This window comes from Emiliania huxleyi (assembly GCF_000372725.1).
Source record: "Emiliania huxleyi CCMP1516 unplaced genomic scaffold EMIHUscaffold_736, whole genome shotgun sequence".
NCBI lineage: Eukaryota > Haptophyta > Isochrysidales > Noelaerhabdaceae > Emiliania > Emiliania huxleyi.
The window spans coordinates 5,162-21,022 of record NW_005196483.1 but is presented as its reverse complement, the minus strand read 5'-3'; the positions used below and the strand labels follow the sequence as shown (position 1 = coordinate 21,022).

Here is a 15,861-nt window from a genome sequence, read left to right as displayed (position 1 = left end):
CAGAGGCACAGTGATCCAATCTTGTGAAATGTCCTGCGGTCTCTTTATAGAGGCTGCGCTGCACAAGCACGGGCGGGAGGGGCTCCTCCTGCCGACTCGCTTTCTTCTACTCCCTACTATCATCTCGTTCCCGTCCTACCAGAGAAAGAGCGAGGGTCGGAGCGCTCTCTCTCTCTCTCTACCAAACAGCAAAAATCGCGATACCCCCGGTAAAGCCGCGTAGTCGCGGTTAACCGCTGGTTAGGTCTTCTGGCTCCGATCGGACGGCTCCACCGCCCAGCATCTGAGACCTCTACCCCTACTACCCAACCAACCCTTCTGGTCTCGAGATTCTCTGAGGTACGGCTCGTTTGAGGAGTGGAACCGCACGTAGACGGAGCTAATGGAGGCAAATGTACACACAAACCCGGAAGGAGCTCTCTCATCTAGTGCGTCGACTGATCTCTCTCTCTCCGCTAGTCCCCAAGATGGCCAAAAACACAAAAAAATGCTGGGCTGGGCTGCCGCCTGCCCGCCCGCCCGCGCCCGCCCGCCCGCGCCCGCGCAGCGAAAGCCCGGGTCCCCGAAAAGATGCGCGTGCCGGAGTGAGAGGCCATCTCCTCACCACATTCCCCGCGCCGTGTTGCCTTCTTGGCCGTCACGACATCTCGGCGGCCTCCTCGACCATCGGAAGGGGGGTGGAGGTCACTGGAACCGCGGTGGTCATTTGGAGTGATCTGTCGGCGGTCAGTACGACCGATCAGGTCGGAGTTTTCTGATGGTTGGAGGGTCTATCTGTATGTACTCCTCGAGATCTCTCCGAATCTGCCCTCTGATTAACCTAGCTTAATCGGGAAGTCGGTGCTAGTAGAGACTAGTAGAGCCGGAGCCCCGTTTCCGCACTGCTGCGCGGCGCACGGTGCCTCCGGGGGCCCCCGCCTCCCCCCAGAGCTCGGGGCCCACTCCGCTACGCTCCGACCCGAATTTGGAGGGCCTAAAAGTTTAAGGTGTTGCTGCGCAAAAGGGGTCGGACACAGGGCGCAGCTCATGCTAAGAGCTAGAAGGGGAGCTAGAGAGAACGACTACCCTGTCCCGTTATTGCGTACACCAACACCACAAAAGCTCTCTCTCTCCTGTCCTCACTCAGAGGGGGGTCACAACTACCGAGTCTCTCGACTAGCTGCCACGTTGCCGACCGAGAGCGGATCTCCTCCTGCTCCGCAAGGAGGGTGGCCAAGGCTAAAGTCTTGCCGGAGCCGCCGGGCGTGTTGACGACTTGGAGAAGGTCGCCCTTGTACTTGTACTTGTAGAGATGCTCGAGAGGGTGCTTTGTGGGGCGGTGCGCAGCCAGGCCAGCAGTGAAGGGAGGCGCACCCTCACTCTCCTCGGTTGCAGAGCTCGTCGGAGGCTGCGTCACGACGGGAGGGTCGCGACAGCAGTCCTCGGGCGAGCCGACGCGCATGTCCAACCAGCGCTGGGACTCGTTGTGACGGCAGACGCCGGCTGCCTCTCCAACCGCTTCTGCAGCGTCCTTCTTTGCCCGTGCATGGGCTCGATCCGATTCCGCAGCGTGTCGTCCCCAGCGGCGGTGCTGCGCGGGAGGCGGCCGCGGGCACGCTGGGCTCGATCAGCTTTCCCTAGCTAGCACGGATTTGGCGGACGTTCGTGGCTTCAATTTTACGAATGTCTTGGCACGGTGCACGCCGAGATCACATGGTTTCTGCACGGTATTCGGATTTTGCTATTTGTTCGTGTGGGGGTATATTGCAGATTTGTCAATGGTACCGCGTCTGCGACGCGGGCGCCTTGCGTGCGGGCAGAGCCCTTAGCCACCCTTTATTTATATCTTGCGCGGTCAAAACTCTTCTTTCTTTCAGCGCCGACCCCCCACCCCCACCACCACCTCCCTCCCCCCTTCTCTCCCTCAGATCTCGTCCTTCTCCTCCTCCCCGCAATCTTCTACCCCCCCACGACTCGGAACACGAATGAGACAGTGTCTTAACAGGACCAGCGGGTCCTTCAGCCACCAAAGTGAGATCACCCGAGAGCAGCGGAGTCTGCCTCTGGCCTCGCCTCCCTCTCCTTCAGAACGACAGCGGACCGGCGAGCCGGAAGGCCAAGACCGGAGGGCCCCGGGTGAGGCCTGGAGTCGACTGTCAGAGGAGAGGAGAGACGAGCTGACTCGGCCTCTGCGGAGTGGAGTCGGGGCATACGGGCTCATCGGGCGGGGGTAGACCCGTCGCGGCGACAGCCAGACCACCGTGAACTACGACAAAGGGGGCCACGCCTCCCCGAGATCGATGAGGAGTCGGTGGAAGGAAGGGGGGGGCGAGCCGAGTACGATAGATAGAGAGGCCGCGGGTGCGGGCGCGATTCGTCGATCGGGGAGGGGAGGCGACATAACCCAATGCCGCCGCCCTCGCCCGGGGAGAGAGACCCCACCCGGGCCGTCGACTCCCTCCGTCCGGGCCAGTGGGGCTAGCTAAGTAAGCCGACGAAGGGGGAGCGGAGAGGCCGCCTCCGAAGAAGAGACATCAAAAACGAATGCAGAGGCAGTGGGGCGACGCCCGGAAAACGAGCAAGAGACCGAACCAGACCGAAGATCACCCTGACGGGCGGGGGACTCAGAGGCCCTCACGGGTGTCAACTAACCAGGGTGCCTTCGCCGTGCATTGCCTCGCACTTTCCGTCGCCTGTCCTGCTCCTGCCGGAGCTCGCGCACATCCATACAGTGCGACAACAAACACGTATGTGCACAGCGATGCGACTCATGGCCACTCTCCTCCTCGTGACTCCCGTTGCTGGCTGGCTGGGCGCTCCGCTCACGGCGCTCCGCTCACGGGCGGCCGCCGCCTCCGGCCACCGCCGCAGTCACCCTGTGCTGGCCGAATTGGATGGCGCCGAGGTCCTCGGCGCCGCCGCCCTCGCCGCTGCCAACGTCGGTGGGGCCTCCGTGCTGCTGAAGCGCATGCGCGACGAGGACCGCAAGCCTGCTCTCGCGTCTGGCCGTGTCGAGGCGGTGGAGGATCGAGGGACGGACGACGGGTCGGACGAGGGCGTCGACGCTGCCGTGATCGTCGTGGGTGCCGGCGCCGCCGGGATCGGCTTCGCCATCACGCTCACCAAGACCTTCGGCCTCGACCCCTCCCGCGTCCTGCTGGTCGAGAAAGGCGACGGCGTCGGCACCTCCTTTCGGCAGTGGCCGGAGGAGATGCGCTTCATCTCGCCCTCTTTCAACTCGGAGGGGTGGACCAACTCGTTTGACCTCAACTCGGTCGCGCGCGCGGCTCCTCGGTCACACACTCGAAGCTTCCCGGAACCTTGTCGGAGCGTTCCTGTAGGTGGCGCACGGCTCCTCGCCCGCCTACGAGCTCCACGCCCAGCACCCGTCGGGCTCGCAGTGCGCCCGACCCGCGGCCCTCTCTCGGCCGGCTGCTGCTGGCGGCTCCCTCAGCCCCACCCTCCCCTATCCCACGGTACCCGAACCCACCCTCCCCTACCCCACGGTACCCGAACCCACCCTCCCCTAACCCACGGTACCCGAACCCACCCTCCCCTACCCCACGGTACCCGCCGTCTCGTCCGCTTGTGGCAGGTTCGCAGACTACCTCTAACCCTAACCCTAACCCTAACCCTAACCCTAACCCTAACCCACGCCCTAACCCTAATCCGCTTGTCGGCAGGGACGTCCCGCTAGCTTGACGATCTCTGCGGGATCGTGCAGCTGAAGAAGCGTGTCAAGCGGCGCTGCGAGGTGCTGCGGGTCGAGAAGGGCCCCGACGGGGCCTTCGACGTGCGCGTGCGCAGCCGCAAGGCCGACGGTGCGGAGAGAGAGGAGACGCTGCGGTCGCGGTATATCGTCTGGGCGGCGGGCGAGCTCGAGTACCGCGCGAGAGGCGGACCTGTCGAGGACACGTCCGTGACATGTCCGCGACGTGCCTACAGGCGAGTTCCAGTACCCGCGCGAAGGCGGAGACTGCGTGGGCGGGGCGGAGCTCTGCCTGCACAATTCGCGGGTGCGCTTGCCGGCGGACGGGAAGGGAGGCGAGGGTGACACAACGACTGAACGACTCGCTACAGGTGAGCTCGTGGGCGAGCTTGGACGGCGACGAGCGGGTGGTCATCGGCGGGTACGAGAGCGGCGTGGACGCGGCCGTCAACCTCGCAAAGGCGGGCAAGCAGGCGACCGTCCTCGCCTCGACCGCCACGTGGAACGTGCAGACGGTGGACCCGTCCTCCGAGCTGGCGCAGTACACCGCCGGCCGACTGCGCGAGGTGTGAGCAGCGCCTCTTCACAGCTGTGGCCGTGAATAGGCGCCGTACACCGCCGACCGACTGCGCGAGGTGACCGCCGAGGGCTTCTCCCCGAGCCCAAAGCTGTTGGCGCGCGCTCTGCGTCGAGAAGGCGGAGGTGTGTGAGTAGCGCCTCTTCACAGCCGTAGCCGTGAACAGGCCCCCCTCCGCGTCCAGCGGGTGGAGAGGGCACCCGAGGGCGGCTTCAACGTCGTCGCCGCTTGGAAGGCCGCCGCCGCCACCGCCGCCCCGACCATTCGACTCCTGCATTCCTGTGCTCTCTCTCGTTCTTAGGCCGCCGACAACTAGCCGCCGACAACTAGCCGCCGACACGCAGCTGCCGCCGCTGCCGGGCTATCAGTAGCACTCATCCATGTGCTGCTGGTGTCAGGCTGCCGACAACCCGCTGCCGCTGCCGGACGGGCTGCGGAAGCCTTTTGTCACGCGCGCCGAGAGCACGGCGCGCTGGCTCGCCGAGCAGGAGTCCGCATCTCGGCTGTATCTCGGCTGTATCGCGGCGGGGTTGATAGCGTGGTGGCGGCCGGGCGCGGCTGCGCTGGTGGCGTGGGGGGTTGCTGCAGCGTTGGGACAATCGGTGGGGGAGAGGGATGAGCTCAGCTCTATCTCGGCTGTATCTCGGCTATACTTCCGCTGGCTCGCCGAGCAGGAGGGAGGCGACGCCGCCCCCTTCGCCTCGCTGGGCACGATCACGCCGCCCGGCGCGCAGAGGAGCGAGGTGGTGGCGTGGCACGCGAGCCTCCTCCCTGAGCCTTGCCGGAGCCTTGCTCCAGGCGCCGAGGGGAGCGAGGTTGTGGTGCACACGGCTCAGCCGCCCGTGCTCTGCACCGGCTTCGAGGGTTCCGTCGCGTCGGTCGCGCGCAACCTCTTCGCGTTTGCGGACGAGGCGGACGAGGCGAAGAAGAGAGAGAGAGGAAGAGGAGAGGGGGAGAGAGAGTGGGAGGAGAGAGAGAGAGAGAGAGAGAGAGAGAGAGAGAGAGAGAGAGAGAGAGAGAGAGAGAGAGAGAGAGAGAGAGAGAGAGAGAGAGAGAGAGAGAGAGAGAGAGAGAGAGAGAGAGAGAGAGAGAGAGAGAGAGAGAGAGAGAGAGAGAGAGAGAGAGAGAGAGAGAGAGGACACACAGACACGCGAACCAAACACCCTGGCGAGAAGGGCTCTGCGCGTGGCGTCACGGCCAAGTCACACGTCCCACTCCTCTTAACAGGCGAAGGGGTGCCTCTGCGGCGCTGCGATGCTGACGGATGACGACGAGTCGACGGCGGTCCCCGGCGTCTTCCTTGTCGGTCCGTCGGTGAGCCACGGCGACCTCTCTTTCTGCTTCGTCTACAAGTGAGAGACGCCCATGAGACCACTCCCAAGACACAGACTCTGCCGAGACCCACTGCCGAGACACGATACCCCCTCTCCTTCTGCGCCCTCTGCAAACGAGGCCCACCTCGCCGCCGCTCTCCCTCTCACGTCCCGCCGCCCCCTCTTACCACCGCCGCCGCCTCCCTGTCCGCGCGCAGCCGCCCCTTCTTCCGCGGTGTCGCACACTGCGGGCCGACTCTCTTGCACACTTGTCTTAGGTTCCGCCAGCGCTTTGGCATCGTCGCCGACAAGATCTGCCGCGGGCTTGGCCGTGACACGGCGGCGGCGGTCGCAGAGTGCCGGAAGACAAACATGTACCTCGACGACCTGTCGTGCTGCGTGGGCTCGTGCGGCACCTGCTGATACGAGTGGGTGGGCGACACGTTGTGAGCTCGGCACATAACTATACGACAGAGACGCATCTGCACCAATGAACGGACGCGCCGGGGGGGGGGGGGGGGGGGGAAACTCCCCGTACCTTTTTGTGGGTTTTCCACCCGGGGCTCTTTCGTGCCTGGGGGGGGAAAACTTTGGGGGGGTTTTTAAAGCTCTGGGGGCTGCCTCGGTCTGGGCACTGCCCCTGGGGGGACGACCTGGGACCAGGGGGTCCTTTAGCCCCCAAAGTGAGATCCCCCCAGAGCAGCTGAATCTGCCTCTGGGCTCCCCTCCCTCTCCTTTAGGGATTCGTGGGATCCTATGGGTCGTCCAGAGTATCGACCTCTGGCTTGTCAGCCGGTCACTTGATGACACCAACGAAGTACAGCAATCGCCGTCTGCATCTCGCTTCTCGCTAGCCTTTCCGGAATGTAAGCGCACTATGGCTGTGCTGTCTCCTAAAAAATATGTATGTATTTTAGGGGACGGCTCGATTGGACGGAGGGTGGACGCGTCCAGGGGGGGTCTAGGGGGGATCACGGCACTGGGATTTTGCATCTCGGCTGCATCCAATGGCGATGGGCTGGCCTCACGGTCACGTCGGCGAGGACAGCGACGGCGTCGTTGGTGGAGCGCAGGGGCGAGGGCGTCGACCGACGGGCGGCGCGCCAGGAGCCCCTCGCTGGCGCGGTAGCGGGTAGGTCACGGAACGACGGGTCGAGCCCCTCCGCCAATTGAGGCGGCGGTCGAGACGGTGAGCGGCTGACGTCCTCGCGGGCGTGGCGGAGTACGGCCGACACTACGTGCTGCGGCAGCCCGCGGCGAGCCTCTCCTCTCCTTAGAGGAAGAGACGTGGAGGCAGGTGACGCTCGGCGCCGGCAGCGCGGCCCCCATCACGCGGGAAGTCGTGCGAATCACACTTCCTCGTTTCCCAAATGGCATCCGCGATGTCATACGCAGCAAGAGCGTAGCAAGCGGCATTCTCATCTTGGGCCAAAACGGTGGAAGCGTGGGCGAAAGCAAGGCCCACGAAGATGTTATTTCCCGTCACGTAATCCTCTTGCCAGCTTCCCCCGGGCGTGGTTTGGTGAGCGTCGTTGGCGCCGAAGAAACGGCGGAACAATTGAACCGATTCACCAGACGCGGTGGTGTCTTTTCCTCGCCATCCGTCGTCGGATTTCTGTTCCAGGTCGCAGTACATCTGGTTTGCGAACGCGTTGAGGATGTCTTTCCCATGGTCCACGGTGCTTTCTTGGCGGATCATAAACTGAACCCCCATAGCATTGTCGACGTGTCACCCTTCGGGGCGTCTTTGTACGTTTGCATCATCCTCCCGCCAGGGACGGTGAACCAGAAATCGTCATTCAGAAAGTACGAGGCGGTCAGCTTCTCCACGGTGTGGCGGAATGATCGGTGGCAACTGGGCTGAGAACACCGTCTGTGGCGAAACTAATGAGTTTGAAGAAGCTGCGCAGACTGGATGAGAGCCATAGCAGACACCACATGGCAAATCAGATGCGTTCGTGGAGGACCCCAGGCAACATTTCGCACCATTCGCGCTTTGACCCTCGCATTGATCCATACTGAACTGACTGCACCCAGGTAAAGGCTCGCAAGAACCATCGACGCACTGACAATCGGATTCGCACGGGTGTTCTGAAGAGCACTTCGGCATCGGGGTCTTGCAGCCTTCCTCCTCGCAGGTGCAATGGGCGGTAGGATAATCCTTGCTCGGGCCCCACTTGCAATTCGCGCCGTTGGGGAGGCTGTAATCGAGGCACTGAGTCTTGTCGTCACTCAGGAAAGTACACAAATCAAAGGCTTTGCACTCCTCGTAAAGGCATTTACACTCGCCTGCCTGCCCCGCCGACGTTTTGGTGCCAAGTGCAGCGAGTCTCTGGCGCCCACAGGCAATCGGTTTCGGTCTTGAAATCAGCGCAATACGGCGGCGACGGTGGCATGGACGCCAGGATCAGGAGTGGAGGGGGCGCTCCGCCAGCTTCTTCTGGGCAGTCCTCCTCCAGCCGGCGGCCCGGCGGCGGCAGGAGCATGGCCTTGGTCTCCTCCGTCATCGGAGCGAGGCCCCAGATCTCAGGTAGCACGCCGCGCGCCTCCTCCCTGCGAGCGATGTGCGTCCACTCGAGGTCGAGGTGAATGTGCCTGGCCCGCTCCTCCTTGTCTGCAAACTTGTTGGCCACCGAGGAGCGAATCGTGAGACCGAGTTCGTCACCGACGGCGACGCGAGTTGTCTCGACCGGTACCTCGTGCGCCGAGTCCACCTCCGCCGACACGGAGACGCCTCCGCTCTCCACCTTGCCCGTGATAGCCATCGCGGCTCCGCCAACCCGGACGTCGAGGGCGTGCAGCACCGTCTGAAAGTCACTTCGACCCTGTCAGACAGGCGGTCTCGCGGAATCTCGCGTTGACGCCACGACCGACTTGTTGTAGCCAGGCGTCGGGCCGGCGGTGCCCAAGAGCGCAACGTCGGTGCCGTTTTTGAGCCAGTAGCGGGTCGAGACGCCATCGAACGACGTGATCGGGTCGCCGCCCGAGGTGGGGCAGCCCGCGCGCGCCGAGGCTGCGAGGAGGCCGGCGAGCTAAGAAACCACAGCAAGGAGAGGTGTGGGGACACGCATCGATTACCTTCTCGACGATGCTCGAGGTTATCGATTTCGATCTGGATAACTGCTACGTCATCACATACGACGGACGTCTGCTGAAGCAGGCTCGCGGTATCCCGATGGGGAGTGCGCTATCGCCGCCGCTGGCGATAGGGACTCTCGCGTGGATGGAGCACGAGTGGATGCAAACACTCGACGATGATGCGAAAGCGCGTTTCCGTATGAAGCGCTACATGGACGATGTGATCACGGTGACTGCGAAGGACGATAGCACGTGGGATGTTGATCGTTTCCGGGAAGATTTCCGCCGTTCGGAGTGCTACTGGGCCCCGTTGAAGCTGGAAGCCGCCGAGAGCACCCATTTCTTGGAAACGACTCTTGAGCTCGACCCAAGCGGAAGTTTCCGGACGAGACTCAAGAACGTTAATGAGGGCTGCGAGACGGCACCGCGAGTGTGGCGCTACCATCGTTGGGATAGCTTCACATGCGCTAAAATGAAGGCGGGCATCGTGGTTGGATGCCTGCTCAAGGTGGTCGCGATGGCAAGCGATGACGAGGGATTCGCACTCAGCGTGACGAGCAAGCTCAGGGAGTTTACGGCGCTCGGATACCCTTCGCACGTGCTTAATGGGGCGATCGGGCGCACCTTTGCTCGGACGAAAGACGAGCGGCTCCTACGAGCAAGAATATGTTCGCACTGGTGAAGGCCAGGCGAGCCAAAAAAAAAGACAAAAAGACTCATCTAAGCATGTCGGAGAACCGTCCAAAGGCGGGTGCAGTCGACCAAGGGACATGATCTGTCGACAGCACGAATTTGTGATGGGACACCATCGGGACCCAACAGTGCGATACTTGGCTATCGCACTGTTGACGTACCGGCGGCTAAGGCCGAGTTGCCGGTGTTCACAGAGCTCTGTGAACACCGGCGAGAGATTTTTCTCTCGACGTTTCTTCTGCGAAGAAACGTTCAAACACTCGGTGTCGAAACACCTCTCCGACGCGCTCGACTATAGTCTTATAGTCTACGGCGGTTGCCATGAGAGGCTGGCGCAGGTATAGGTTTTCCGCCTCCCTTCCCCTTGCCGCCCGGCCCCGCCTCTGCCGAGCCTCGCCGAGCCTCGCCGAGCCTCGCCCGTGTCACCCCGCCGCCGCCGAGATTCGCCCGCCGTGTCACTAGGCGCAGGCGCGGAGTGAATGCGCTACCGCACTCGCGGCAGAGGCCGAGCTCGAGCTCTCGTCGCGCACGGCGGCGGTGTCGGAGGAGGCGCTTGCTGCTGAGGCTAGAGTGTTGCGAGATCGCCTCGCCGCCGTCACTCGCGACCGTGCCCGCCTCGTCGCGTGTTTGCACACTTTGGAGCCAGATGAGCACCTCATGCAGGACAGCCGCACTCAGCTTGCCTGCGGTGATCGCCCTTACTTGCGTCGGCCGCCCGCCGGCGAGGCTCTCAAGCGAGGCGTTTGCTCTACGAGCCGGTCGTCGCCACTTAGCGTTTCGCTGCGCGGCCAGGCGAGCACCGCGTCTAATGAGGGTACGACCCGCACAGGGGAGTGCACCGTTGCGGCCGGATTCACGGGAGAGGGCACGAGCACTGCAGCTGCCGAGTGTGCGAGGCTGGCTGACCGCGACTGCGCCCTCGGCGAAGATTCGGTGTACCTCTCGTCGGAGGAGATTGGCGACCTCGCGCTCCATAGCCCTCCGGAGAGCGCACGTCGTGGATGTGGATGCGATCGGCCCTACGCGCCGGACTCGCCTGGCTTCACGATGGTCTCTCCCTACCCGCGAGGAGACTACCCCGTGGGCGATTATTGCTGAAGCCCGAGCGGGTTTGCGACACTACACCCGGAGTGCGGCAGGCAGTGCCAGCGGCGTTGAGGCTAAAGCGTGTGGTGTGTGGGTGTGTGGGTGTGTGGGTGTGTGTGTGGGGGGGGGGCTGTCTCCACGCGCACACAAAATAAGCGACTTCAACCACAGTGATATGGCGGAAAAGCGTGTGTGGCATCTAAGTTTGTTACTATAAGTGCAATCGCTGTACCGTGGTACGCACTTACGTCCTTACGCTGAGAGATCAAACTTTCAAACATCAAAGTTTTTTTCGTTATCGATCGTGTTTTAGATTTGAGGCACGTTTACACACGTTTACGGTTTAACACGTTAGAATATACTCCCAATCGTCCTTTATACGTTATACGCACAGTGCCGTGGAGAGACACACGCTCGACCCTCGTGTGTGAGGGCGATATCATCTCATCAGAATCAGAGTGAGAGAGAGAGAGATCCACAGGAAACCCCCGCACTCACTGTGCTGCGAGGGATCGAGAGGGAGTTCGCTCTCAGTCGCTCTCCGGCGTCCGAGAGTACAATGCCTTTGCCAAGGCTCGCACCGTGGGTCGTCTGGAACCCGCTGCTCCTACTCAGCGTCGGCGCCATCGAAGCCCAGCCCCGCGCCGACGACCGCCTCGATGCTCGCCGCCGCCGTGCTCACCGTCGCACTGAGTGCCGACTCGGCCGCCTCGAGCTGCTGCTCGACAGACTCTGCGCCCTCCTCGAGGATCACCTGCAGTAGATGTGGCCACGTTTGGAGGCTGTCAGAGGAAGTGCTGTCAGCGCTGTCCGACGGTCAGGCACTGTCAGGTGCTTCCTGTCAGACCAGGGCTCAGCGGGCCACTCCGACCCTTCGATCTACGGGTTGCGCGCGCCTTGATGGCGCCTGCCGTCTCCTCGACTGTGCCCTCAAGTGCCGTGCTCACCAACACCGCCGCGTCCGCCGCCGCCGCCGCCGCGTCGGCCGCCGCCTCTGCCGCCGCCTTTGCCGCCTCGTCGGTGGCCGCCTGCGCCGCCGCCGCCGCCTGCGCCGCCGCCGCCGCCGCGTGGCCTGCCGCCGCTTCGGCCGCGTCTGTCGCCACAGCGGCTGCGCTGGCCAGCTCCTCCATCCGCTCCCCAGCCGCTGCGGCCGCCGCCTCTGCAGCCCTGCCCGCACCAGCGGCGGCGCCCTCGGCGGCGGCGGCGGCGGCGGCGGCGGCGGATGCCGCACTGCCGATGACTGACGCGACGCCGCTCTGCACGACGTCGCCGCCGCCGCCGACGGGCGTGGCGCTGATGGGCAATTTTGCCTTCAGGCTGTTTGCCCCGTCCTTGACGCGACGGGCGACCGAGTCGAGGGCGTCAAACAGGCGGTCCGCCTGGTGGTCCGCTCGCGAGGCAACCTCGGAGACGGCCAGCTTGATGCTGCGCTGCGCGCCGGCGAGCTCGGCGCGCACCTCGCTCGGCCAGTCGATCTTGGACGCGGCGTCTACCTCGCCGGGCGACGAGCCCACCTCCGCTGCCTCGACCAAGGCGCTGTGCCGCTTGGCGGCCGCCCTGGCCCGCTTGCGCTTGATGGCGTGGGGCGTGCCGACGTAGTCCTCATAGGCCGGCGGATGGAAGAGGGACGTGCCGAGCGCAGAGAGCGCGCGCTTCTTCTCGAGGAGGGAGCGCTTGACGTTTGCGAGCGCGGTGGGCGGCGGCGGCAGTGGGGCGGCGTTCTCCTTCTCCTTCGAGTCCGACATGTTTGAAGGGCCGCAATTCTTTTGTAAAATTCTTTTTGAGCTTAGCTAGCCCATGAGGAGGGCGTCCAAGCGCCTCTTGGATGTCGCGGTACTTCTTGTGGCGCGCCCTCGAGCCCCCGACGGCGCCGTGCGCTGCGCAGAGGTCCCACGTGGAAAAGACGCCCCAACCAGACCCTGGAACGTAGAGCGCGTAGTACCAAGGCTTGGGCGCGGCGGAGACGCTGTGTAAAATGAACAGGGAAGCGAAAATGCCGTTTTTGGTGTAAGCCGCCATGAGGCCGGCGAGTAAGAGATCTCCCGGGAGCTTTGCCATCACCAGTCCCAGCGGGTCGGAGAGGTCCCAGAGGCCGCCCGCCGACGAGGCGTCGCGCGAGAAGAGACTGGTGATGGTCTCGTTTGCGGGCGTGCCGCCAACGAAGATGTCCATGTCGGAGTTGTTGGGGACGGGCGACGCCAGAACGGCGCCTCCTCGTCCTGGTGCTCGACTGCCTTCGGTACCGGTCGGCCCGGGTCCCGGCAGGAGCGAGTCGTCGGACGGGTAGAAGATGCGCTCGGAGTCAATGAACTTGTACAACTCGTGGCTCCGAGAGGGCCGCACCTCGCACAGCCCAACCAGGCCCCCGCCCAGCGGGGTAGTTTCCTGGCTACTGGTCGGGCTGTGGTCGGTGCGGTTGGCTCCGGCTCTGCCAGTCGTCGAGGGCAATGTGAAAGACGGTCGTGCCGCCCCCGCCCCCTCATCCGAGGGGACCCCACCGGCGTTGTGGACACTGTGAGGGACAGGCTGCCTTGTGGCTGCCTTTGGTCCGACACAGAGCCATTCTGCACGGTGCCAGGTGGGTGGGACGGTCGAGGTAGTCGGCGCCGGACCTGTGCAGCGGGTAGAAAACACGCTAGACACGCTAGGCACACTAGACTCGTCATGCGACACAGACACAAAAGACAGGACACGAGACGAGGTAGCCTTGGCAGCAGCCGTGGCAGCAGCCGTGGCGGCAGCCGTGGCGGAAGCCGTGGCGGAAGCCGTGGCGACAGCCGTGGCGACAGCCGTGGCGGAAGCCGTGGCGGGAGCCGTGGCGGGAGCTGTGGCGGGAGCCGTGGCGGAAGCCGTGGCGGAAGCCGTGGCGGAAGCCGTGGCGGAAGCCGTGGCGGAAGCCGTGGCGGAAGCCGTGGCGGAAGCCGTGGCGGAAGCCGTGGCGGAAGCCGAGGCGGCAGCCGAGGCTGGCTCAGGAGCCGCGTCGGCAGCCGTCGGGTGCTCGACGATAGCTTGGACCGGCTCGACCGCGCTGCAGATGTTTGAAGCGGGTCGAGCTGGCAGCTCTTGGAGCGTCGAGCCGAGGAGTGGGTGTCGGACAGCGCCGACGTGGGACTCCGCTGTCGCGGCGTCCACGGGGCGCAGAGCACGCGTGCTCTGCGCGAGTGCGAGCGCAGGATCGCTCAGGATCAGCAGCACGGCGGCCGCGAGCCGAAGAGGCCCGACAGCCGACATGCAGCTGAAGTAAGGAGTTTGTTTTGTTGTTTGTTGTGCCCTTGTTTGTTTCTCTTGGCACCTTGGAGTGCTGGGGGGGGCGACAGGGAGGATGTGGCCTTGAGTTATGTGTACGCCAACTCAGGGTGTGTGGCAGCCAGCTGGCTGTGTGTCTTGTGAGCTTGTTTGTGTCTGTGTGTCGCTCGTGCGTGTCGTCATCATCTGTCTAGCGTCCACCCATACCGCGTTGGTGTCCAGTCCGAGCCTGGCTGTTCTTCACCTTTCTACCTACCTACCTTAGCCTTCGATGTATGAAACAAACGCGCAAGGCGGACATGGCATAGACGATGTCGCTCTCGGGCCCACAGACATCCCGCACACTCGCCGCACGCCCGCCGCCCCCGCGCGCGCGCCCCACCCCGGCCGGGAGAAAGGGGAGTGACAGTTTGGGAAGGACAGCCGAGTATCTTGCACTCCATGTGCAAGAACGCAGAGAGAAATGAAAGCCGTCCGGCTCACAAGTCCGGCTCACGCGCCCCGAGCTTACCATCTACCGCACTGAACACTTCCGCCCCCTCGCTCCCAACCCATCCACCTCGCCTCGGGCCGCGCCGCGCGATCTCGGGCGATCTCGCGCTGTCTCGGGCAATCTCGGGGCCGCGCCGCGCTCGGGCGATCTCGGAGCGTCGCTCGCGCGGCGGCACACCTGCTCAAAAAAGGAAGGAGGTTGGAGGCAGGAGGTCACGCCCCATCCAGAGCGCCGTCGTCGCCGGGTTTTTGGCCCCCGGGTCGTCGCCCGACGGTTGCTGCGCGGGGCAGCAGACCATCGGACGGCGCGACGTCGCCCCGTCCGGCACGCTCCCCCCTCCACCCGGCTATTGCCGCACGAGCGCGGCAACGCCGACGGACTTCCCGTCCCCCTGCGTCTTGTCCTCACAAAACGGCTTGCACACCGGCGCAGGGGCGGAGCACTCGGTGCAGCTGTAGCAGCCACCCCAGTCGCACTTTTTATCCCAGCCCTGCGTCTTGTCCTCACAAAACGGATTGCACGTCGCGTGTACGCCGACGGCGAGCGCCAGCGACATCACTGCACGAACCTGCGATGTGTGCATAATGGACGGGGGCGGCCGTCGGCGAGGTTGCATGTAATAGTTTTCCCGTTTGTTTGGCACTAGAGGACCCCTGCGCGGCCCCGCCCCCCCCTCGCTGGGGGCGGGGCCCTTGCGAAGGAGAAGAGGCCAAAATTGTACAGCAGCAGACGACGGACAACGAAGCAGTAGAGGCTTGTTAGGAAAAGTGTAAGGCCGGCGTCAGCCGGGTTTAGATGTGTCTTTTTAAACCAGCGACTGTCAACCAGCGGCTGCAGATCTGGGCTGCGAGGGTGGTGCCGCCACACCCCACACCGCCTGTTGCCACAGACAACCCGGACACCGCGGATACTGCAGACCACAGATACTGCAGACAGATACTGCAGATACTGCAGATACTGCAGATACTGCAGATACTGCAGATACTGCAGATACCGCAGATACTGCAGATACTGGAGCGCGCCCCCGAGATACCTGGGTACTTGGGCGGGTTGCGGGACCACGTAAGGAGTGGTATCCCCGTACCCAACTTGCGGGTGCGTTTGCTCGCGGGCGTCACGTTGAGTCGTCTCAGTCTCACGTGAATTCGTCCCTGTCTCACTCTCAGCGTCTCAGCGGTGTCTCAATAGATCCATCACTCCGTCTCACTTCCGTCTCACTTCCGTCTCTCCTTCCTGCCGTCTCAGCGGTGTCTCAATAGATCCAACACTCCGTCTCACTTCCGTCTCACTGCAGTCTCTTCCTGCCTTCTCGTCCGTCTCAAGCGCGACAGGCTCCCGAGAGTGCCCGAGAGCGCCCGAGAGCGCCCGAGAGTGCCCGAGAGTGCCCAGATTGCCCGAGAGTACCCGTGCAACGTCGTGATGTGGTCGGGGCAGTGGGAGGCGCCCGAGAATACCCGAGATTGCCCGAGGTTGCGTGCTTGGTCTCCTGCCACTGCCCCGAGTGACCACTGCACATCAGACCACATCACGAGCTTGCATCGCTGCTTCCTCTCTTCGTTCCATCCCTTCTTTCCGGTGACCTCTCCGACGTGTTTCCCATTACTCCCCGTATCCTCTTTCTTATTACCTTGTTTCTTCCCCTTCCTTACTTGCTCTTTACTTCCTCTCCCCTTTCCAGTATTTTTTC

General features: G+C 63.7%; 2 protein-coding genes across 2 annotated transcripts; one reads left to right on the top strand and one right to left on the bottom strand.

Moving 5' to 3' along the window:
- Window positions 1-2,947: 2,947 nt before the first annotated feature.
- EMIHUDRAFT_77136 (hypothetical protein) lies at window positions 2,948-6,001 on the top strand (the record flags this gene model as incomplete). The annotated part of the gene is made up of 8 exons (XM_005760838.1): window positions 2,948-3,253; window positions 3,321-3,485; window positions 3,815-3,898; window positions 3,975-3,995; window positions 4,060-4,254; window positions 5,009-5,143; window positions 5,493-5,617; window positions 5,857-6,001. The coding sequence occupies 8 exons, from the start codon at window positions 2,948-2,950 to the stop codon at window positions 5,999-6,001; spliced, it is 1,176 nt and encodes a 391-aa protein (XP_005760895.1).
- Window positions 6,002-10,763: 4,762 nt separating this feature from the next.
- On the bottom strand, window positions 10,764-12,478 carry EMIHUDRAFT_446349 (hypothetical protein). The gene is made up of 2 exons (XM_005760837.1): window positions 11,332-12,478; window positions 10,764-11,189 (listed from the first exon to the last, which is right to left on the bottom strand). Exons 1-2 carry the CDS (start codon window positions 12,178-12,180, stop codon window positions 11,043-11,045), a joined length of 996 nt encoding a protein of 331 aa, XP_005760894.1. The 5' UTR covers window positions 12,181-12,478; the 3' UTR covers window positions 10,764-11,042.
- Window positions 12,479-15,861: the final 3,383 nt, after the last annotated feature.

Bases quoted from the DNA above. Each gene is read 5' to 3' on its own strand.
- EMIHUDRAFT_446349 (XM_005760837.1), bottom strand. From the start codon at position 12,180: ATGTCGGACTCGAAGGAGAAGGAGAACGCCGCCCCACTGCCGCCGCCG. The intron at 11,190-11,331 runs GCGCGCGCAACC...CATCTACTGCAG, and splicing joins AGACGGCAGGCGCCATCAAG to GTGATCCTCGAGGAGGGCGC.